Source organism: Drosophila teissieri, chromosome 2L, assembly GCF_016746235.2.
Source record: "Drosophila teissieri strain GT53w chromosome 2L, Prin_Dtei_1.1, whole genome shotgun sequence".
Lineage (NCBI taxonomy): Eukaryota > Metazoa > Arthropoda > Insecta > Diptera > Drosophilidae > Drosophila > Drosophila teissieri.
Window position 1 is genome coordinate 757,676 of NC_053029.1, and position 24,529 is coordinate 782,204.

Genomic DNA, 24,529 nt, shown 5'->3' on the forward strand with positions numbered 1-24,529 from the left:
GCCTCCAGACGATGGAAAGTGTATCGCAGACCGGAGATCATAGAACGCAGATCCTACGTCTGCCCGATTCTGTGATGGCATTCTAATCAGCGGGTCGCCAACAACTTTGGCTAATTAAGCTACACAATGACATCGCCTCTCTGTCTTACCAACCAAGCCACTTCCCAACTCTGCTCCTGATGGTCGTTTGCTGCTTTGGCTGCTTTTGCATATTAAATTTCATTGATGATCTACGGATCCGTAGAGTTGCATTTAATTTTTCATCGCAACGGGAGATTTTCACACATCGTCTGCAATCCCCAATCGCCGGAACATCTCCGCAGCAACTGCGTTGCTTCCACTTGGCGTATGATTTATGGGCCAGCATTTAATTGAGTTATTGTTGCCCTGCATTGGTCCCTGGTTGCGGATTAACCCAGCGACCTTGTCGCCAGATGTGATCAGATAATAAAGCCCACTTAACTAAGTAGACCAAGTGAGTGTAGTTGTCTCCAAATGAAAACCATTCCAATCATCTAACGTACATTCGATAAGCTCAACTTCGACCTTTAAAATATTCGTTTATCGGTTCAAATCCTTCCGACTTGCCCTAGAATAAACATCAGTTGCTTGGTCGGCAGTCGTCTAGAGTCCTTCATAAATTTAACCAAATTAAAGAGAGCCACATTGAGTCGGGCAGCCCTCAAATAAATTGAAGATCGTCGAGACTCAAGCTCCGCTGAGCTCAATGCAGGAGTACGCATAAGTAAGGATTACGCGAAGGCCAAGTTTGAAAATCTCGGCTCCGACTGGGGGATAAATTCGCAACTGCTGTTCCGCGGCTGCTTCTGTGGCTGTTTTCGAGCATATGGAGGCAACGAGCCAACAATGGCGCATAATTTTCAGCTTCTCAGTTTTGACCTCTCAATCCGCCGGCGAGGGAGAAGTTGGAGGAAGTTAACCAGCAAACTAAAGCGGGCCACTGGCCACGAGATGTGAGTGTGCGAAAGGAATGCACCGCTAAAAATCATCACGAGCATTCCAAAACCTATTAAGAAACTTTTTCACTTTCGAAAATTTTAATGCTGAAATAATGCTGAAATACTATTCCGTTTTCCAATCTGTATTTTCAGATCTCTCATTTAGCGTGTAGATAAGTGACTTCTGTGCCGCCATAAAAATCGAATAAATAATTAATTTGGATCATTTTATTTACTGATTCAGCATGTCCCCCCATTTTTTTTATCTGCACCTAGAAATGGATGTGAACAGATCACCGAAGGTAACCAGGGAATGCTTATTGGAGCTACATGCCAGTGCACTGGCAAAAATAGTCGTGTTGGGCCTCGAACTCCAATTGGAGATCTTCCCTCCTCGAAGCCCAATTGCGCCGCTCCTCCGTTCGTCAATTCAAATTAATCAGAATTAGGCAATTACAGAAATTACAAAAATTACATCGTAATTTTCTGGGCTCTTCACGTTAAAAGCTTTTGAAAAATTGCGCATGCGTATTGGGAGCGAGTAAGCCCCTCTACGATCCGATCCCTCCCCTTCATCCGGAGCTCGTTTGTGGTTTGCTGCTTGCGCCCAGTGGCTGCTGGTCAGGAATTTATCGTGGCTTAGTCTTCGCCAAGTTTAGAGCTGGGACAGTCTGTGCTGAAATGGATGCCCTGTGGACATTGCAGTGCAGTATGCCGCGTTCGGCCAATAGATTTCTGGGGGATTAGAAATCACGGAAAGTATGTCAGTGGAAATCCAGACAATGAAGCTCATTAATTCGCTATATACTAAGATAGAAACGAACCCTTAAACAACATGATTTTATAAGTTCCATTGACAGCAACTCGGGTTTTCGTCGACTGGAAAAGCTTCCTGTTCGATCAGCATGTGATGATCAGCCACTATCCATATCGGTTAGCCACTTGCCTGCCGACTTCTGTCGAATGACTTCTCGTATCAGCAGCTGCCGTTGAATGCACAGAGTGAGCTTCGTATCTGCAAATCTCTAAATTGCCACAAATTAACAGATAATTCGCGATGGCCGAAACCCGAACGGGGAAAACAGAAACAGAAACGCCAGAAGACAGCGACTGCTAAACAGATTCCGTTTGACTTCAGCGCGCAAAGGCGACGCTAATAGATACTTTGCGTGCTCACACTTACACTTACACTTACACTCGCATTCGCGTTCGTATTTGCACTTTTGTATCTGTGAAACTCCAACGGCAGCAGCGAAAATCCTAATGCAGTGGGGAAGCTGAAACTGAGGCTTAAGCTAAGTCGGTGCAGTCGGAGAAATTTGTTTCGTTTCCTTAATTCTTAGCTATCGAATTTAAACTGAACTCAACAGCCGGGTTTTACAAACTTATTTTCTGCCCGCATTCCGAAGTCTTAAGGGTTTGTATGCCAAACACCTAAGTTTTTTCTTCCCGTGTCGCTGGATTCAAGCTGGTTGCACAATACCCAAATCCAATTTTCGAATTCCCACATGCGTTCATTATCGGCCACGGATTCGGATTCGTATTCGCATTCAGAGATCGGCTCTGGACCTGGACATCGAGGTGGAGACCGGATTGGGGGATTGGGAGATTGGGAGATGGGCACTGGGGGACTGGGGGACTGGGAGGCTGGAACTCAACTGCGGGTGCGCGCGTGCGCATAACTCATTTCGCACTTTGTCCGTTTCATAAGACCAATTAAAGCGCCGCGGTCCAGAGAAGCTCAATGGAGCTGAGTCGCCGTGGGGCGCCTTTTACCAGCCTTAACTTTACGCGAGCCTGTGACAATTTTCCATGTGAGCACGGCTGACGTCGGATTAAGTGGAAAATTTGACAAATGCACCGGCGAGGAGGAGGCCGTGATAATCACCTGATCCGATCCGCGGATCCTCTGGATCCTCTGCCTCGGCAGCCCCTTCCCTCCGTACAAATTTGCGCATTTGTCCAAAGCAGCGTGAACATTTCGCACAATCGAGAAACCGGCGGATCGGCGAATTGGGGAATCGGTGAGTCGGTGAGTCGGGGAATCGGAATCTCTCTTTCCCTTTCGGGCTCCAACCAGCATTTAATGCGCATTTCGTTTTCGTTTCGTGCCCAATCCGCCAGCCACGAAATTATGTCAATAACTAAGGTCATATGCATAAATTCTGAACCAGCAGCCAGGGACACCGGACGATGGACGCTGGACGCTGGGCAACAGGCTCAGGGGACCCAGAGACCCATAGAGAGGCCCAACGAGCACGAAATCTGTAACTGCATACTAAATACTGAAGGCAGTCTGCCCTGTTTTTAGATGGTTCTCCGCCTTATTGACGAGGAATGTAATATCACCATTAGACATAAAACATAATAAGTATTATTAATTTAAAGTCACAATTCAGTGTCTTCAAGTCTCTAGTTCTTTAGTTGACTGAAGATGCAGCTCATTAGGGTATTCGCTATTCGCTTTAGAGACTCGTGAGTTGTCCTGAGAATTAAGCCCACCGCGTTTGGTTGCAAGTGCACGTGGCTTGCCTTTGTGGCTGCTCACAATGGAAGCTATTTGCCGAACGAGGGGCTGTGGAAATAGAGAACGCCTCCACCTTGGCAGTTGAGTCGAGTCCGCATGCTAATAAAATGATATTTTATTGCTTTTTGGCGGCTCATCACAGCCAGAATGAAACTCTAAAAAGGCAATGGCACTGAATAGTACAGGGGTTATTGGCAATGGATGCAAGATACAAGGCAACTTGCATGGCTAATTGCCTTGGGAATCGTGCGAAGTCTGCAGACGCCTGCTACGCATTACCCGAGATTAAATGCCCCATTTGCAATTGACTGACTGACAGAGGGCGAGGAAAAGGGGGGGCCCAGGAGGAGGAGGAGGAAGGCAGGTGGGCGGACTGAAGTGGGAGTATCTCGTTGTGGAAATTGCCGAGCGCAGATCAGGACTTGCAGGTCCCTGACCCAGTAATTGGATGTGAAGAACATGCCAAAGCGCAGAAAGCCAACCAGCAGCAATCTCGGGATTGTATTCAGATGCTGGAGTTTGTCGGGGATGCAGTCTCCGCGCAGAGACAAGCTGGGGCAAGAAACTAGCCCAAAACACGATTAACCCACATCTTGGACGCGATCATAAATTATTATGCAGCTGGGAGCAGGCAAAAAGCAGCAGGCAGAAGTCTCCAATGGAGATGCTCGCGTGACGCTCGAAAAGGGGGTTGATCGCTAAAAGTATTCCAAATAAAAATTAAAAATATTCAAAATAATATAAAATTACTTAAACAAAACTGGTTGCAGTCAGACATTGAGTTTCTTGAGTTTTTAAAAGTAAAATTCGTTTCGGAATTCCCCTTTGGAATATCTCGTGAGTGGAGTGAGCACGCATTCAGCTCCGATGAGGGGAACAGATTGGGGATGAGGAGCAGGCGCATTTTTCGGCTGATTCTGCAGCTTCAATTCGAAGTTGCAGCACACGAACATGACTTTCTAGCGGATTTCTTTGCATGAGCTTTTGTGGCAAATCGAGGGGGTTTCCTGAGACGAGTTTTTCGAGGGGGGTCGTGCCAACCATGCAACTATTTATGCGCTGTTGCCGAGGCCGAGGCTGAAGCTGAGGCTGCGGCTGCGGCTGCGGCTTCCCTCTTCTCTACATTTAATTATTTTGTTTAAAAAAGTTTTGACACCGCGACGCGCATGCAGATTTACAGTCCGGCTGCGATTGGGATTTCTTCGGTGTATTTTTAGTTTTTCTGGTTTTTGGAAGCGGGAGTGGAAGTCATAGGAAGACTGACAGACCGGCCAGCGGCTTTTGGCATGTGTGGTTGGCGGAGCAGGGGCGACAGCCGTGACAACAATGTTCAAATGTTCAAAGGCGAAACAAAAAAGCACAGAAAAACATTTGCCACTCAATTTTGTGTTTGCCGGACGAGCACGAGCTGAGCCGTAGCTTGGCTGGGATTGGACTGCTCCCCCACCCACCAACCTCCAGGTTGCCGGTTGTTAGTGCCGAGTGTATCTAGATTAAGGCGCGACAATAAGTATTAAGCATTAAGTTGTCTTTGCCACGGCGCCGTGTGAAGTGCCGTCTCCATTCCGACGACTCTGGCTCTCCGGGTCAACTGTTTTGTCCACACTCGTACGACACTCGTAGCGATGTGGCACTACAAATCGCTGGTCGAGTGGGTGGCTGTAAAGTTTTCCGAGTGCAGAAAGATAGTTTTGCTTAATTTTCCTTGCATACCTACCTAGTGATGAATTAAGAACAGCCTGAATTGATTAACTCAAATGAGTAGTTTAAAGTTCAATAGTGGGTATAATTAATTAGATCAACCTTTGCCGTGAGAGCTGGGTCAAATGCCGCCCACTCTTCCTCTTGCCTTTTTCTATTGGCTTAGTCTGACATTTTCCTTTTAATTTATGCCACCAACCGGGGAGATTACACAGATTGCGGGTTATGCAAATTATTTTGCCACCGTTGCTGCCACAAAGGCTGCCGTTTGGTTTGCTTGGTTTGCTTGGATTGCTGCAGTTGTCTAAGCCCAAGTTGCAGTCGTTGTGTGGCTTTAGTTGTTTCGAGCCCACTGACAGCCAATTTGGCAAGTCCGCTGCGGGGGACAGCGCGGCTAACGCGGCGTATGAGCGATGCCATTTAAGCGGCGTGTTAAAATGGTTTTAATTATTAGCCAGCGAATGTTTGTGCATTGTTCGGGGGGACTGATAAACAAACACAAAATGAAACGAAATCGAAATGGAAATCGAAATGGACGCTGCACGCATTCCTTGGCCGCTCCATTGGACCGTATAGGAATTTAAATTGCACCGCCACCGAAACCGAGCAACGGAGCACCTGCTCTGCGATTTTCGAGGGGCTGGAATCGGTGCCAGTTGCTCATACGCCACGGTGGCCGGTCGAACTGGTGGGCTCCAGCTTCAGCTGCAGCTCCCAGCCTCAGTCAAATCGAGTCAAAAAGTTAATTACAGTCAATGCGGCAAACGATTTTCATGCACTCTTGACACCGCCCGGTACGTGACAATATGAGCGGCAGCCTTTCGCGGACGCAGTGCTTGCCACAGTTGGGTCGAAAAAGCTGGGGGCAAAGGCTAAACTGAGACTAAGTTGTAGCTGCCTCATTACACTCAGAAATATGCCCTAACAAGTAGTGTACGGCCACGATTGAAACATGAACACATTTCATGACCCCGTTAATTATCATAACTCAAGATCAATATAATTATGCACCATTTAAAGTTATTGATCATTATAATTTGCTCTGAGAACCACGAATTTATTTATTTTAGTGCAGTTCATCGATAGATCCCATCAGCTCAATCTGCACTTGGCTGCCCCAGATCCCAGATCCAGGAATTTCGTCTGCCTGGTGCTTACGCAAATGGTCAGATTGAACTGGCGGTCTAGCGTCTGCAGTCTACCCATTTCTCATTAAAACTTTCTTCGCTGTCTGCTCCACAATTACCCGAACGACTTCATCTGCTCGAGCCGCGGATTCATCCGCTGGTAATGACAGACCCGGCAAAAATCTGGCAAAACCAAATAGGAAATCATCGGCCATCGGTCAGTGGGTTAATTTCAGCCCACCAAAAAAATACCGAAATCAATTGGAGAATCCCCGAGATGGACTGCAATTAATCATAGATCGCGGCTCTTGGCTCTTCGCTCTCCAGCGAAAGTAATTTGTAGCCGACAAGAGATGTAGCCCTGCAGATGGGTTGAAGTTCGGATTATTGCACAGCCCACCAGGTGGTCTTCCAACCATGGACACTTTCACATGTCGCAGAGTTGTGCGCAGATGGAGGAAAAGGTTGCGAGAGGAAGGAGAGTCGTCGAACATGCAAATGCCTCATCAATCAGCTCCTCCGCCCTTCCCCTTTCGAATCGGTGACGGGCTTTTGACACAAAACCCGGCTACTGTGCTACCGCTTGCACATGGCAATCAACGCGTCAAGCGGCCAGGAAACGGATCCCGATTCCGACTTCAACTCCAACGGCAATAGAAAGAGATCTCCGTCTGCGGCACAGAGAAAAAAAAAGCGTACACCTACTGAATTGAATGCGACATCATTTTCTACCTATACAATGCAAACGATTGGTAATTGATAGGCCATATAAATCGTATTGAATTTAGATGAAAAGCCATTTCTAAACCTTGTAATTTATGTGCAATTCATCGTGCGAAAGTAACGCCTTCTTGCGCACTGTGCACCCAGCATTTTCAACCCATCTCCATTTCCATCTCCGTCTCAAACTCCCCATTTCCATTTCCATTTGCCATTTGGCTTGCAGCAAAATGTGTGAATTTCTTTGGTTACCAGTAGGAAGCAAACAATTTTTGACAGCAGCCTTCGAAATGGGAACGGTCAGCCAAGGAAAATGCATCCATCCTCAGGTGCAGAGCAGCTCCACCGCAGTTCTGGGAAATCTGCACACGCCGCTCTTGTTTGTGGGTCAGCCTCATCCTCAGCCCATGGAACCGAATAGAACTGCAAATGGGTAGAGACTCCACCCAGAACATCGGGGTTTATTAGCTGCACGCTAATTTATTCCGGCAAACAGAAGGCACGGCTTCTGTTGTCGAAGATTTCAGAGCCGCAAATCGCAGACGGGCAGGCGCCAGACAAATAAATGTTGTGAAATCTGGCGATTGCCTGGAAACTAGAAAAATGGGCAGCCTGACGATGCTCAAGGAGAACCAATATGAACAGAGAAGAATGCATTGCACATGTCACATAAACCGAGAAGCTCTTCTTGGCAAAAAGGAACTTCGTTGAATAATACGAAACAAACTTTGATCTGAAATCTAGGAGTAGGCCTTGATCGAGAGACTTTCAGCCCGTCACAACTGTTTCAACAACCTCCATAGATATTATTTGCACTCACTTCGTGTCTGAAATCGAACGAAAACATATTAAAGCCAAAAAGTTTTGGAAGTTTATTTTATTGTAGTTTTCCCATTAATTGCAAAATGTTCCGGTCGTGTGTGCCCAAGGCGATTACCTCGAGTCGCTGTTTCGCGCGAATGTACTCGAAGGACGTGCGCTTCGGATCCGGAGTCCGGGCACTGATGATCCGGGGCGTTGATGTTCTGGCGGATGCCGTGGCTGTGACCATGGGGCCCAAGGGTCGCAGTGTGATCGTGGAGCGGCCCTGGACCTCGCCGAAGATCACCAAGGACGGCTTCACGGTGGCGCGCTCGATTGCCCTGAAGGATCAGCACATGAATCTGGGCGCCAAGTTGGTCCAGGATGTGGCCGATAACACGAATGAGTCGGCGGGTGACGGCACCACTACAGCAACTGTATTGGCTCGAGCGATTGCCAAGGAAGGATTCAATCAGATCACCATGGGGGCTAATCCCGTGGAGATTCGCCGGGGTGTAATGTTGGCTGTGGATGTCGTAAAGGAGAAGCTGAAGGAAATGTCCAAGGCCGTGGAAACTCGAGAGGAGATCCAACAAGTAGCCACCCTCTCCGCAAATGGGGATACGGAAATAGGGCGACTCATTGGTGAGGCCACCGACAAAGTGGGTCCAAAAGGAACTATTACTGTAAAGGAGGGCAAGCGCCTGAAGGATGAGCTGAATATTATCCAGGGCCTGCGGTTCGACAACGGCTATGTGTCGCCCTTTTTTGTAAACAGCGCCAAGGGTAACAAGGTGGAATTTGCCAACGCCTTTGTAATGATATCCCTGAAGAAGATCACTGGACTCTCACAGATTGTCAAAGGTCTGGAGCAATCCCTGCGGCAGCGTCGTCCCCTGATCATCATAGCCGAGGACATCAGCGGCGAAGCTCTTAACGCTCTGGTTCTGAACAAGCTAAGGTTGGGCCTCCAGGTGTGCGCCGTCAAGTCGCCCAGTTATGGACACCATCGCAAGGAGCTTATAGGCGACATATCCGCTGCCACGGGAGCAACTATATTCGGCGATGACGTCAACTACTCCAAAATGGAGGAGGCTAGGCTGGAGGATCTGGGTCAGGTGGGCGAGGCTGTGATCAGCAAGGACAGCACCATGCTGCTGGAGGGCAAGCCTAAGGCAGGACTATTGGAAATGCGCATCCAGCAGATCCAAGATGAACTGGCTGACAAGCAGACCAAGCCGGAGCAGCGGGATCGTCTGCGCCAACGCCTCTCCGCCCTCACGAAGGGCGTGGCAGTGCTCCACATTGGCGGAGGCAGTGAAGTGGAGGTGAATGAGAAAAAGGACCGTGTGGTGGACGCCTTGAATGCCACTCGAGCGGCCATCGAAGAGGGAATTGTCCCGGGTGGCGGTACTGCCTTCTTGCGCTGCATTCCCCACCTCCAGGAACTCCAAATGGAGAGTGCGGATCTCCAGAAGGGCGTCGATATCATCTGCAATGCCCTGCGGATGCCTTGCCAAACCATTGCCCAAAACGCCGGAGTGGATGGCCCAATGGTGGTGGCCAAGGTGTTGACTGGCTCGGGTGACTTCGGCTACGATGCCATGGGCGATGAGTACTGTCGGCTGGTCGAGAAGGGCATCATTGATCCCACGAAGGTGCTGCGGACTGCCATCACGGATGCAGCTGGAGTGGCCTCTCTTCTGAGCACCACCGAGGTGGTCATCACCGACTCCCGGACCGATGATCTTCTGTCCAAGTTGGCAGGAGCTGGCGGCGGAATGGATGATGGACTGGACATGAACATGGGTGGCTTAGAGGAGCTGGCAGCCTTAAGTGGCATGGGTGGCATGGGTGGCATGGGAGGAATGGGGGGAATGGGTGGAATGGGTGGTATGGGAGCTATGGGAGGAATGGGCGGTGCCTTCGGCGGAATGGGCGGTGGTGGCATGAGCGCTTCTTCCAGCAGTGATGGTCCCTCTGCCGAGGAGATGAACGAAATGGTCAAGGCTATTCCCGGCATGGAGCAAGTAGAGGTGCGGGACATTGACAGTGGAATGATGTAGAACCCCGCTTCACATTACTCGCTCCAGTTTAAATCGTGTTCGATATTTTAGTATTTGGTGGGTGTCTAAATTGCATGTGTTCTTTTGGCTTCTCTGAAATACAAATTGGCAAGCGAACTTACCTTTTCGGAAAGGATACTTTTTGGAAATGTACTAAACAAACTGGGAACCTTTCCAAAACTATATGGGAAAGTGAATGTTTTGGCCGATATTAGACCTTTCCCTAGGCCAGCAGTTTTCTTGCCAAAATCGCTTCCAACCGGTTCATTATGCTGGTCTGCAAAGAGCTGCACTTCACACTTTCGGTTTTTAATTGCAGCCGAAAATTTGGAACAGCGACCGGCAGAGCGAATCCAGCTGCAATGCGATGATCATTTGCATAAAACAAACAGCAATTTCTCACACATGTGCGCCGACCCTCGGTTTTTTCCCCCTCATTTTGCATGGGTTGTGTTTGCAGATTTCATTTGTGGCCCGCAGCTAAAAAAAGCGATTCGTTACATGAGAGTGAATGTGCAAGAAGGGGGGCCTGGAGCTGGGAGCCTCCACCAAAGCGTCACATCAAACATGCATCAATAAATAAATAATTCCAATTTGCAAATTTTTCATCGAGGCTCGCAAACGAACCGAAAATGGTGGACCCATCGAGCGTGGGCCAGCCAAAAGCCACAGCCTCTTGGACCGCGCGAATCGATCCCAGTCAGGTGGCTCTGGCGGTCTGGTCGTTTCGCGTCGAAAAGGAAATTGTTCATCTGGCAAACATATTGGGCACCATCGCCAAGGCACAGCAACAACTCCATTCGGCAAGTCGGAAAACTCTGAGCCAAAAACCAAAAACAGACGAAAGGCAAATAAAAAGGCTATCGCTATCGCTCTTGGCCAATCTGCATGTGCAGGCAAGTCTGGTTTTTTTTTCCTCTTTTTTTCACTGACTGCGTGTGAGACTGCGGACAATGACAACAATGAGCGAATCATGGGCACTTTGCCTGGGAACCCCTCTTGTCGTCAACTTCTCCTAGACGTCGACTAAACAAAAAATATTTCTATAGTACTCAGAAAAAATTGTTATCAGCCATTCAATCTAATTTACACTTGCAAAGTTAAGACCTGACAAGCAATCAAACTCGTTCCTTAGATTATCTTAATGATCACATTTAAACACCGCATTCATAAGCGATACCTCGTTAAGAACACTCAATTAAGTTATTCAAATTGCCATTAGATCCAATATTTGTTAATATTAAGCTATTAAGTGCTGCTTACATTGATAAGAAATATCTTCGTTTGTAGAAAATTCTGCCAGTGTACAACGCCGAAAGGCCAACGAGTGATTGGAGCACAGCAAATGGCATTTTTAGCTTTTGACATTTCACGCGTATGGCTCTTTAGTTAGCTCGCCGTCATACACGGCGTATGTGTGATGTGGTACTGCTTTTCGTACTGCTCTCTCCCGTTTTGGTCTTTCCCGATCGGGACCTCAGAAACGGGCGGCGGCTCTTTAATGTGACTCGCGTACCGACTTGGAGCCTAATGCCATAGATTTGAGTGGCCGACTAATTCACGACAATTTGCACTGATCGCCGATTACAGATGGGGCATTCCGTGTCCCAGCATCTCAGCATCCCAGTTTTGCAGCATCAACTTCCTTCTGGTCGATCGGCCTACGCTCGCTTCTCACTGCTCTTTACCACAAATGTATTTTTAATTACATTGGCAAACATTTTCGCGTTCTTTGGGTGGTGAAGAACAATGGCACTGCACTGGGAAAATATCGCTATGCGTTTACTGATGTATTGTAGATGGCAAGAATTTAACTCAAGGTCTAAATGACTTTTAATATTCGGCCATTTAAAGCAGCTTACCTCAGTTTATTCTGTTGTAAAATAATAAGCCTGATTTTATAACAAAAGGAAGTGCGAAATCAAATTTTAACTAATTCGACATATCATTAAAAGGCATTTTGTTAATGTGCTAGAAGTGCAGTCTTTAGGTTTTTTCCTCCGTGTCCGGATGGAAAGGGGATGGCGTTGAGAATGGGATGGGTTGGCCTGAGGACGGACCGGGGATGGACTGCAACTGGTCATGAGGCAGTGCATCATCCACTTGGCCATTTGCCTGATTGCGGTATTTTGCCTCGGTCAGCTGGGTGGTGGAAGAACCTCTCGGCAGAAGTAGCAGCCAGCAGCCAGCAAATGGCATATGGTAAATGGCAAATGTCCGCGTCGAATGCTGCGACTAAAGTGAGTATATGTTCGCAGTATCGATTTCAGGCTACCGCTCCACGTTCCTTGGGATCCCGATGCCCGTTGCCCGATTGCGATTCGTCTTTCAGCGAAGGCATCTCCATCTTCATCTGCTAGTCGCTGCTTTGCCTGGCGCGTAAATTTTCATGTCGCTTTGCGATTTGCAAGCATTTAACAAAGTCAAAACAATTTTAATGCACAGACCGGGCAGTTAATTAAAATAGCAACGATCCGCTGGCCAGGTTGCGGGTTGGGCTGGCCTTCAGTTTGGTACCCTGCAGGGTGCCCATAGGGATTCTATCGTTTTAGAGGTGGAAGGACGAGTCCCCTCTCGCCCTGCACACCCTCAGCTCTTATCTGGAATCATTAGTTGATGGCATCGAACGATGTGATATCAATCTAGGAAAGCTTTACTGGTAGGGCATTCGGACAGTCTACCACTTATGGCAGCACCCTGTGATGCGGTTATGCACTAAGAAGTTAAAAGGTATCTTAATGCTCGGAAGTAGTTTAAATGCTGCTTCGAAATAATTGTGCAGTACTACTAATCAATATAATTTAATAATTGAATTAAACTAGATTGTTACAAATTAGTGTTGGCTTCTGAAAACATTAATTTTAGTCATAGTTTTGGGCAATTTCTCACAGTGTGGCTTACCTAGACGGCGGACACTTGTCAGCTTGCTGCGAGGGACTGGGACACAGACCTCGACTGAGACCTCGTAAGCTGCGCTTTCCATGTTGTTGCCTTTGACAAAATCAAATTAATTTTAATGCCTGTTGGCCGCTTTGCTGCACATTAATTACCAGCAACGAGAGAGGAGCTTACCCCGCCTCCCTTGGGCCCACCTCGCATTGGACTCTGCATTTTGGCATTTCGACTACCGACCGACTGGTTTATAATTCAATAAAATTTGATTAGGCATTAATTTGCAATGTCGGCTAATTAATGAGCGCAATATTCAATGCAATCTACTCCTGGTGCTCCTACTCCTGTTACTGCTCCTGCTCCTGCTTCTGGTCGTGCTTCTTCCTCCGCCTCCGGGGTTAAGGCATATTAACCCCTTCTCCGCTCGCTTTGCCCATTTCATAACCATATTTGGTTTGGTGTAAGCGCATCTAATGCCAACTTTTAAGTATGAAAGCACGGCATTAAATGGTTTTCGCCGCTTCCTTCTGTTGTGTGAAAGGGGGCGTAGTGGGGACGGGGTGGGCGTGGCAGATGAGATGAGATGAGGCGACCTACTGCAAATTCTCCGTCCTCTGCCATCTCGCCATCTGTTGTCGTCTCGCTCTGTTGTGTTCTGTGGCATAATGGGCCAATTATTACTGCAATTTGCATTAGACCAACACACCGAAACCAGGCGCATATAGATATACACCGAGATATGTAATCCATGAGAAGAGGAAGAGGAAGCTGGAAGAAAGCCAAGAAGAAAGCCCGCTTTGGAAATTCTTTGAGGAGCGCGTTGTTATTATGAAACCGTTTAGAGAACGTGTTTGTGAACAGCACAGTAATTTGGTTAGATTACCAGGCTGGCGACGACGACGACCACGACGACGACGATGACGATGATGATGATGCGAATGCTGCGGATGATGTGGATGATGCAACTGCAACCTGCATCGGGGAAACTGCATTTTCCACTGGCCAAGGGAAACCAACAGAGGCAGCGGCAGCAGCATGATCTGCCAGAGCAACTGCAACGCGACGAATGTGGGCCAATCTATCACCGCTCAAAGTCACACCAACAAAATATTGACTGCAGTAGAATGGGGCATACACTGGCAAAAAATATGGATGCAAAAATAATTAAATAGTAAAATAAATGGATGTTACTTATCCGTATTCTTTGTCTGCAGAACCATACTTCTATTTAGTAATTCAATAAGTATTTACTCTTACTAGATACTTAAAATTCCCTTGTTCTACGTTTGTAGTTCTCTGATCTGAACGAATTTCGTTTTATTTTGAGGCTAGAATATCCATCTCATTGAGTGGCCAATAGTTTTTGTCCAAGTACAACTTGAGATAGATTGGCACTGGCACTGGGACTGGCACAATCCCGTTTCGCGCGGCCTGGCAGCGTGTGAATAGAAACGTTAGCGGAGGCACGTTCTGGACGCTGGCTGATAAAAGTTGATTGCAAATTTATAGACGAGCAGATTGGCCATAAACTCATGTCCAAGCAGCGGCCGTGAGTCGTGGCTTGTGGTGGCTTGGATCTCCGCCAGAATCCGAATCCGAGTCAGAGTCGGAGTTTGAGTCCGAATCTGCATCTGTTCTGGGGCTGCAGCTGTACCTGCCGATCGCATCGATCAGAGTCAATCTGCATCCAGTCAATCGTCGTGGCGATAAGCGCGCTGTCGATGTCAACACGAGAACAACTTCCGCCAGTACTCAATCATTCCCGGGGCCCGTAGAATCGAGCAGTGCAGCACTGGGAATCGATGATCGAACCAAGAAAGTGAAACCGCCCCGGCGGAGATTTGCTTTGACTCGCCTCTTAATTGAATTAATTAGCTTGCGCTTATGCAAATGCGCCGCTTAAGTCGCTTAAGGTCCCAGCAACAGCTCCATAATGCATTTTTCATAGATACGGTATTGGTATATTCTGCATGCCATATGTGCCAAGTGTCAATATATCGTGAGCCAAGTTGTGTTCTGGCACACATGTGCCTTGGCCATTATTCTTCAAAATGCGCCGCAAGCCGAGCTCAAAACTTGACTCGAGCAGCCGCCGTTTGTTTCTTCACACAATTCCACAATGCGATACCCCCTACGAAATACCCATGCCTTGCCCTATATAGGGTCCAATGGGTCGATCACGAACTTTGTCACACGCAAAGGGGCTTTTCAATTGCCGGAGGAGTCACGAAAGCGGGGAAAGACCCCATTTATGGCTAGTGCCGGTGGTCGAGCTATGAACATTGTTTTCTGTTTTCTATTCTTTGGTGTTAACAGCGACGGGGTGCCGCGGATGCTGCATGAATCAAGGTCATCTGGCCATTTGGTGGGAAGGAGATGGAAACTGCTTCTCTTCTCAACTCAATATATGATGGGCTTGCAAATTTCATATTATTTCAGAGTATACCAGCTTCGATCTTTCCCTTCAGCTGTTGTGCGGTTTGTTTGCACTCGTATTTCATTTCAGCGGGCAGCAGGGAGAGAAAATGGAAACGGTGAAGGAGGGTGGGCCAGAAGGGGGGCAACGTAACGCCAACACACTCCAAAGCCGCTGCCAAGTAGACCTTCAGACGCCAAACACTCCAACGCCAGCTCCAGTCGCATAAGTCGGAGCAACGCCGCAGCCAACGCAGCCACAAGAGCATTCATTCGGCATTCAGCATTATTCAGCCAGTCAGTGGGACAGTCGGACAGGTGGACAGGTGGCAGGGGGGTTCAAAGGGGCCCAAGAGCCCCCGAGGGGCATGGCGGAGGGGTCAAGGTGCCAGGGGGGCAGACAGCTGGACTGGCAAGAGAGCTTGACGCTCGACAGCTCGAGTTTGCAATTGCGCACTTCTGAAAACCGTGGCGCAAATTTTGATCTGCTTGCTTGGCGCACACTGAACGAAAATGCATAATCGAATGGTGAGTGGAGATTGGCTGTTGTTCTACGTTTCATAGGTTTTCATATCAGTTAATCATCCCTGTATATTTCTCACTGTGCACGCACTCCGTACCACACACGGAGGTCGATCATTCGCGTCTTACAACTTGCATCTTGCATCTCCATAAATATAAATATTGCCACCTTTGCTCACAGCTCATTTGCGCATTGTTTGCCCGCCGCCGATTTCATTCACCTGTGCAGTTGGGCTCTCGAGTCTGCGAGTCTGCGAGAAGTCTGCGCCGCGGATTGACACCTGACATGGCGGCGGAATCGAACAGCAAAGCGGATCTTAGGGTTTCAGATCCTACACCCGACATAACAAAAGCGTCATAGAAAACATACATAGTAGTACATTTAACATAGAGCGGAATGTCTGGCAAATCGTTTAGTGCACATTTTTCTGTACATGTAGAATTTGTATGGGTAAGCCGAATATATATCTTACTTCGTCATGCTAGTAACTACTATAAAGTGTGAAAAATAAGCGAATCCATAATCCAGTTTCCTTCGCAGCTCTCGGTACCGTGTAGCTTATCTTCGGGCCCTCAGTACAGAGTAATTTATTCACTCATTCATATGCACATGCACTTTTGAATGTATCCATATAATTATATAAGCCCGATTTGGCTCACTAGTGCAAAACCACTGGCCGAGTGGTGCAGGCGTTGAGTTATTGGGCCCAGTAATGATTCATTCTATTCATTCGTCCGATCGTTAGTACTCACCCATCGATCGGCAGATTTATGGGCATGTTGATAGGCAAATTTCCGTTCGCGTCCGAAACGCAGAAATAAAGTCGCAGTAAAAAACAGCACAGACTAAGATAAAGTGTGTGAATACGAAGATACTCAATCTCGTGACAGATAATTAGCGGAACTATAAATAGACCACTTAGTCTCCGAATAATACATCACCCAAATGTTTGATGTCCATTCAAGAGGGAAAAACAGATGACCTCCACAAATAATCCCCATATGCATGAAAGCTCGGGTTCAAAATATGGGAATAAATTATGATGCAATGCCGAAAATGTTGGCTTCTTTTGAAAATGCCAATTTACATAAATATAAAGATAACCATTTGGTTGTAGTCACATCGTTGCATCGGTGTTATCTGAGAAAGCTTACACTACAAATTATTTTGAATTAGGTGGTATAATAACTTTATTGTATTCAGCGTATGCGTTTGCGTACAAATCGAATGTCGGATATTGGTTAGATAGTATTGCATATATGCAGATACGTATTTGTTATCGCTACTAAGTCTGCTATCAGTCTACGAATGCGTGTGTGATATTTGGTATCAGTAACTGAAAATGAGTAATTGGTAGGTGATATTCTATATCCATTAGTGGGTAATTGTTCATCTGGGGCGTATAACCAAACGTGAGTTTCACGAAAATAGGAGGTCAACTAAAACTAAACCTAGGCCAGCTTCTTGTACAACCTGCGATTCTACTTCTATCCCTCAATCAACTTAAACATTGATCTCTCAAAATACACCCGAACAACACATATATAACGTATAAATTAGCAACATTATAAAACAAATCAGCGTGGTGACCCCCCATCACAATCGAGCTTACAAAATAATACCCATAGATTATGCACATAGTTCCCAGGACAGATCACAAAAATCCCGCGCTCTGCGTTTCTTCGTCTTTTGGGTTTAAGGTAAGATGTGTGTGCTAATATGTGGCATACGAGTTATATTCCTATGCGAGTCCTACAAGGTGAATATTCCATATTTCCATATTTACGTATGCGGAGTCCTTTAAGTGTTCAGGCTAATTAATTGCTATCGACACTGGTCCAAAAGAGGAGTAAATTCAATGCGGGTGGGTTCGTCAGACAGCCTCTCGATATACGAGTATATCCGATCGCTTGTTTAAAGATCCTATATCAAAAATTTGTTTCTCGGGGAACACTGCGGTCTATTGGTGGTGAATATCATAGGTGTTGTAATTGTGTTGGTGGTGGTGTCGGTTCTGGGACTATAGAGCTGATGCTGACGAACTGAATTCGAGTCTGGAGTGTGCAAAACATCCTAGACCCTGCGGTTACAGTGCTCCTGCTGGAGGTTCACGTTGTTCATCACCGCACTCATGTCCACCACCACCGAGTCCGTCATCGTCATAACGCACTTGCTGTTCGTCTCCAGCTCGGTCTGCCCCTCGAGAAGTCCTCCATCGTGGTGTCCATGTCCGTTGGGCGTGCCAGCGGCCATGTCCTGAAGGCATAGTCATCAGATTGGTAAAATGTCGCCAACTAGTTATGCATACCTGATAGTTCACAGAAGCTGCGTCCAAAGCCATCAACTCCTTTCGCGACAACTCCTCGACTACGGCTGCAGTATAGCAGTCACCCAGCATATTGTTGGTGGTGCGAATCCGATCCCTGCAAGAGAAGGACCTTCGATGAAGCTTTTTCGCAGTGGAATTACAGATCCATACTCACACAAACCAGTCCACGGCGAAGAGGAGCGTCACATCCTGAACAGGAGCATCAATGGCGGTCAGCACCACGAGAAGGAGCACCAGGGCAGCACTCGGAACACTGGCCGAGCTCATGGAGGCAGCCGTGGAGGTGAGGAGCACCGTGAGGAGCTCGCCGAATCCCAGAACCATGCCGCTCATCTGGGCAATAAATATCGAGGCCACTGCGATATAAAGCGCCGTTCCGTCCATGTTGATGTTGCATCCGATCGGTAGGACGAATCGCGTGATCCGCGGATCCACCTTGAGTTTCTCGTTCATGCAGCGGAATGTAATGGGCAGGGCAGCGGCGCTAAGGGGCGTGGCAGTCGCAGTTTTGTCGAGGAGTGTGTTGCATTTTTTTGTGGTGAATGAGTGTTAGTGGATAGTTCGGATACATCGGGTTGTGCCAAATACCGAAAGAAAGAAAAAACACACATTTAACGCACTCCTACGGAATCTGAATCTGAGTTTCCTAGTCAGTGAACTTTTGAAGAAAGCACTAAAGGATTCTAAACTTAAAAGTTATTAATCTAATTTCGTGGCTTGTTAAACAAAAAGTTGTTCAGAAACATAGCCAGTTAAACTGGCAATAGAGTTATTCAAAAACTTTCCAATAACTTCGTTTGGTTATTTCACTTCATGTTACGAGCGGACTCCAAGTTCATTAAGATATCAGTTACGAAGCCGGACTCCGAAGTGCATTTACCAGAACTAACGTTGACGCCGTAGCGATACAAATGTTATGTCCGGAATGAACGGTTACATACATGGTCACTTGCACGCATTGGCAAATTTAACTTCCATCAAAGGCCAAACAGATTCAACAGATTATTGACCCAAGGACTTATAAACCCCGAATGAACACAGAACTCACGTTGAGGCCGTGGCGAAGGCGGTAAGCATGGCCTGGATGAGTCCGGCGTAGAACTTGAACGGATTGCGACGCACGACGACGAAATATATGGCCTGCATCACCACAAACTGGTAGATGAACACGCCGATGGCCACCGTGACGATGAACCACATGAGTTGCGACATCACCAGGCCCAAATCGCCCACGCTCAGTATCTTCCCAGCGATCACAGAACTAATGCCCACGGGTGTCAGCCACATCACGCAGGTGACCATCTTCATGATCACCTCGAAAATGGCGGCAAAGAAGTCAACCACGACCTGACCCTTCTGGCCGATGGTTCCCAAAAAAGTGCCAAACACCAGGCAGAAGAAGACGATGCCCAGTGTATTGGTTCCACTGCGGTACTGGATGTCCCTCACCAGCACCACCTCCTCCGCGAGATCCTCGGGCAAACGCTGGGCCTCCGATCCGGATGCCAAGGTGTCATTCATCGTCTCGTTGAAGGCGTGCAGGATGCTCGGCTTGGGCAAGTAGACGGTGTGCGCCTGCTGAATGGAGGCCTGGAACAGGTTGTCCGGGAATACGTTCCTGGGGGATAAAAAAGCACACATAAGAGATAAATAAAAATATAAGGTAAATGGTAAGAAGGTTAATCTCGGTCAGAAATATTTAAACAATCAAAAAACCCTTTCCATCCGCAAAGCAATTTTCCTTGCACTGCTTTAAGCAGTTCTGTTCGCATATTCACTTGATGGTAATAACGAATTGAACTACTTGCCGCGTTAAGACACTAGTTGCCGCTTTGTGTTGACATGTAGAGGGCGCCACTGTGGATGCTAACAGGTTTTATAGCTCTACACGTTTCTATGAGCGTTTTAGGGTGGCTTTAAAAAGGAATAACTCACCTGCCCAAATCCAAAAGACTATCCAGAAGGTTCACTGCCCGCCGATCCGTCGATCGATCGTCCGCATTGTGCAGATCCGGATTTCCAGGATGGATGAGCAGAACGAGAGCGATTCCCAGTGCAGCGTTGAAGAACGAGGTGCTGGCGAAGTAAACCAACGTGCGCAGCGCTATCTTGCCGTTCATCTTGGCATTCAGACTGGCCGATCCGGCAATAAGGCTCGAAATCACTAGCGGCAAGATCATCAGCTTGAGCACGCGCATGAACAGTTCGCCAGGATACGAGATCAGCATGATGGAGTCCCCGTGTAAATTTAGCGGCCGCAACGAAAGTCCTGTCGGATGAGTAGTTTTTTAATGGAATATTTCAGTAAATATATTGTGAGCTTATATACACTATTTACCCAGTATCACACCGAGGAGAACTCCGGAAAGGGTGACCAGCAGCATTAGGTTCTCGGAGAGCCACCTGCGGTACCCGGTCAACTCCACGGGGGCATCGCTGCGTTCCGTGGTCTTCGGGGGCAGCTCAGTTGAGGTGGGGGGACCCATTTTGGCGAAGAGGTAATCTGAAAATTTGTCAGACTTTTCCATTTCCATTGTCCAAGTGTCCAAGCTTCCCGGTGGCGCAGATTAAGGCGCAGCGGAGCGGTGGCGACAAAGCCGAGAACCAAAAACCAAGAGAGGAGCAAGCAAGACAGGGCGACCGAGAGAAAGAGAGAGAGCTAGCGATTGGGGGATTCCCCTGTGTTTCAGTCGAAATGCGGCTGCTCCTGTTTCGGAATGAATGGATGTGTTTGGCTGGTTGGTCGGTCGGTGCTGGTGTCCAGTTATTGATTTTTTAAGTACTTCACATTGAACTTGAGGATGTTGATTAGGTAGGCCATTCTACCGGTGCGGCGTTGTCTTCCTTTTGTTCGGCGGCGTTTGCGTGCCGCCTCTAAGCCTCGTTCCTTCCTCGCTGCTGCGGCGATTGTTTGTTAACGGCTCCGTTGTTGTGGCTTTTGGCAACTGACCGCTCTGGAAAGGCAATCAGATGGGGCTGACCTTCGCAAGCGGGCGGAGGGTGGTGCTGGCTCTCTTCAAGACGCTGAACTGCACTCGCACTCGCAATCGCACTCGCGGGCTGTTGTGCACACACACGGATAATCGATTTTTCAGAGTCCGGGTCAGCGGTCAACTGTCACTGTGTCAGGTCCTGCTCGACCTTAAATTCGGGTTCAACTAGGAGGTGGTTATAAACTCCTGGTTTCTTTTTTTAAAGCTTTACAGCGTGGCCTTAGGTTCAGCCTTCTTCCGCTTTCGTTTTCACTATTTTCAGCCGTGTCTGATTATCCTTTTTCTGCTCCTGGCTGTCAGCTCCTCGGAATGCGAACCGTTCACTTCAAGCTTGCTCCTGCGAATGTGCCACTCTCTCGCTGGGTCAGCTTTTTATTCAGAAAAGCCACTCAGGAGTCGAGTGTCCTGTGTGCCATAAACACGACCGCATCTCTCTCTCTTTCTCGCGGCGCATTTATGGCAAATGCCGGCAGGAAAATGAAAACGAAATGGAAATTGAAATTGAAATGGAGACGCGGTGCAGACATCACGCACCGTCGAAAAGCTGATTGACGCTCCATAATTATCATAAAGCGGAAAATTCCGCGAGGCGAGCACGCAGAAATAGATTAGAAGCCACGCAGAGAAATTAGCCTTTTTTGCAGTGTTGCTATTCATATATTTAATCTTTTAATTAAGGCTTGAATATGTTACAAACCTAAGTCAGCTACGTAGTTCAAAGCAAAATACCATTTATCTTCTATGGAAAGACTAGTATTACTTTCTCAGTGCAAAACCACTTTGCAACCATTCCAGGTAATTTGATTTAATAGCGGTGCTAATCGATTTAAGTGACTTCGCAATTGCCACCGAATGTCCTCGGGGATAAGGAAGAACATCGGGGAAGGGTTCGTCGCTAAAAGACTTTTATCGATCTGTAAGAGAGTGCGCCTTGTTACCTGTCATTCATAAATCATGTGAGAGTCCCCGGCCCTTTGCCCCCGAAGACCCGAAACCTATTGGCCATCTCTTGGGCAGTGGGCCAAATCAATAGGGCAGCGCTATTTTTAACTTCTTGGCCTGGCCACAACAAACAAATCGTTCCGCGTCCGCCGGGATCCGGCTGAATTCGGTTGTCATATTGCTATTCGCATTGCATTCCCAAAGTCGCAGTGGCGAAACATCCACGCCATATCCCCCAATCTCTGGCAGATAATTGCAGCGACGAGTTTCGCCTGTCGCTTTGATTTTTGCCCGCTGCAAGACAGCAAATTTATTGGCTCTTCCCCTTTGCCAAACTTTCAGCTTATGCAGATCCGAGATATTGCCGAGATGGGCGCACTTGAACTTGACATTTGTCAGGGGTTTCTTCTCAAAGAACGATATCTAGAGAGAAGAAGCAGAGGGAGCATTTCTTGGCTTCCATTATAAATGTTTAGTTTTAGGCTCTTGAGCCCCTAATCGATTCAACCTGTCACTTGGCCCATTCATTTCGGTTTCGCTTAGCTGACGCAAATTACAGACAGGCACGAAAGCGAAAAACTTGCAAAGCGATCGAAGGTCACCCTGCGTCCCCAAAGTTCACTCTCTTCTAACCTTAATCAAAAGAAACACACCTCAGCAGAAATGCCCTTTACTGAGTTTTTTATACGATTTTAAAATGTGTGCAAGAATATATATTGTTTACTAGATAAGCTTGGTCGAAAAAATACTGGGAAAATAAGCTATTTCTTTAACCTGAACTTCAAAAGTAGTTGGCGATAGTTAGTGAAAATGCTTGATCGGTTCTCGGCGAACTGTTAATGGCACCGAGCTGTTAATGGCAACTTAATAACTATATTTCAGGTTTCATTGTCGCCACCGCTCTGTAATTTTCCAGGCTGTTTTTGGATGAGCTCACCTCGGACGATTAACCACAGATTACCCAGGATGGAGCTGGTTGATGGCACTCCCCGCGATAATTATTGTTCTGCGATATGTCTCACTTTGCACGCACTCGTTGGCTTTTTGCTTTTAGCTTTTTTGCCCGCACACCACTGCGTATACTTAACGTTTTGCCAATGCAGTCAGTTGGAATAATTTCCGCAGCAGTTTCTGCTGCCGTTGCATCAACAGTTTCAAAATGCGTTGCACTGCTGTAGCCGTCGTAGAGGATTGTCTTCTACCTGCGGATACCACAAAATGGTAGGCACCCCAAGGGGGGCTTTGGGGTTAGGGGACAATGTTTGCTTTTCCCTGCTTTGGTCTGGATTCGAGGGGGTTTGACTTCAAGGTTTGTTTACTAGAAAAGCCCAAGGTGGGGGTGTTGATTGGAAACAGAACGAGAAATGAGTGGTGAGAGTACCAAAATTAAATTCCGCCCCTTGTTCAGGCCTCTGCCTCTGGTTAGGTGATTCACAATGCAAGTTGTATGCAGGAAAGGCTTAACTTGTTCTTCCAACGACATTTGTATGGCCCTCGTGCCGGTTATATCAACCGCTCATAACTGGGAAATACCGATAAATAGTAGACACCCCTCCGAGGTGAAAACAAATATCGGCAACACAATTTATTAAATTATGTACTAATCAATAACACATTACTGTACTAATGACCTAGGGAAGAGAACTACCTTACTAATTAAACTGGAGACATTCTTTAGCACCCCACGCGGAAGTGGGCAGGTTTTTGGACGTGTAGGGATCGGGAAGGAGCTCTGGGTACCTCAACACGAAACGCTCGACGCGACACGGAACCGGAGACTGCAGCCGGAATGCCGCGAGGTCGCGGTCTTAACTGCCTGGCGATCGACGGACGCTGAGCGGACGCTGTAACGGAACGGAATCTCGGACGGAATCCACTCTGAACTGAACGCGATCTGAAGCGGCTCCTCCGATGTCCGCTGGGCTCGCCAATTGAACAGAAAGTGAGCAATGTGTTTAAATTAAGCAGTTGCGACAAGACAAGAAGAGCCCACCGCCAGGCACATTTCTTTGGCTTTGTTTTTGCCACATTTCGTTTTCACTTTGCGGCAAGGGTTCTCTACGTTATTTCTCTAATTCTCTGGTCACCTAATGCGACAGCGAGCGAGCGAGAAAGCCGCTCGTGACGCCAGCAAAACGCGTCAAAGAGGCCTCATCTGTCTCTGTTCTGTCTGTGCCTATGCCTATACACCGCATATATATCACCGCCCCACCTCCTCCGCTTAACAAAAACAAACGCTCCAACACCCGAAAATAAACGACAATTGTTTAATGCACTTTGACACAGTTTAAATTCTTAGGAAAATTGCCTAAACAGACGCGAGTGCCAAAACATGCAAATAGACGAATAAAATATACCTTTCAAATATTAAGACAAATAACAAGCACCTTAAAATGGATCACCCATAGCTTTTACATACTTTATAAAAACTCAAACCCTCGTTCTGTTATTATTTTTCATTGTTAGTTTAATATGTTTTCGTGTTGTGTCAACACACCCATAAATACTCTTGTTATCATTTCAAATGATCAAGT

At 47.3% G+C, this 24,529-nt stretch overlaps 2 protein-coding genes across 5 annotated transcripts; one reads left to right on the forward strand and one right to left on the reverse strand.

The window, feature by feature from the left end:
* The first annotated feature begins 7,820 nt into the window (after window positions 1-7,820).
* LOC122626199 (60 kDa heat shock protein homolog 1, mitochondrial) lies at window positions 7,821-10,022 on the forward strand. The gene has a single exon (XM_043806368.1). It carries the CDS (start codon window positions 7,940-7,942, stop codon window positions 9,899-9,901), a length of 1,962 nt encoding a protein of 653 aa, XP_043662303.1. The 5' UTR covers window positions 7,821-7,939; the 3' UTR covers window positions 9,902-10,022.
* Window positions 10,023-16,916: 6,894 nt separating this feature from the next.
* LOC122614448 (excitatory amino acid transporter) lies at window positions 16,917-23,919 on the reverse strand. Of its 4 annotated transcripts, none has more exons than XM_043789030.1 (8): window positions 23,736-23,919; window positions 22,933-23,197; window positions 20,399-20,563; window positions 19,996-20,329; window positions 19,109-19,678; window positions 18,215-18,544; window positions 18,040-18,154; window positions 16,917-17,987 (listed from the first exon to the last, which is right to left on the reverse strand). In XM_043789030.1, exons 3-8 carry the CDS (start codon window positions 20,544-20,546, stop codon window positions 17,805-17,807), a joined length of 1,680 nt encoding a protein of 559 aa, XP_043644965.1. In that variant the 5' UTR covers window positions 20,547-20,563; window positions 22,933-23,197; window positions 23,736-23,919; the 3' UTR covers window positions 16,917-17,804. The 4 variants fall into 4 exon arrangements, with proteins under 4 accessions (XP_043644965.1, XP_043644972.1, XP_043644957.1 ...); XM_043789037.1 differs by having other exon boundaries at window positions 23,649-23,919; XM_043789022.1 differs by having other exon boundaries at window positions 23,644-23,919.
* Window positions 23,920-24,529: the final 610 nt, after the last annotated feature.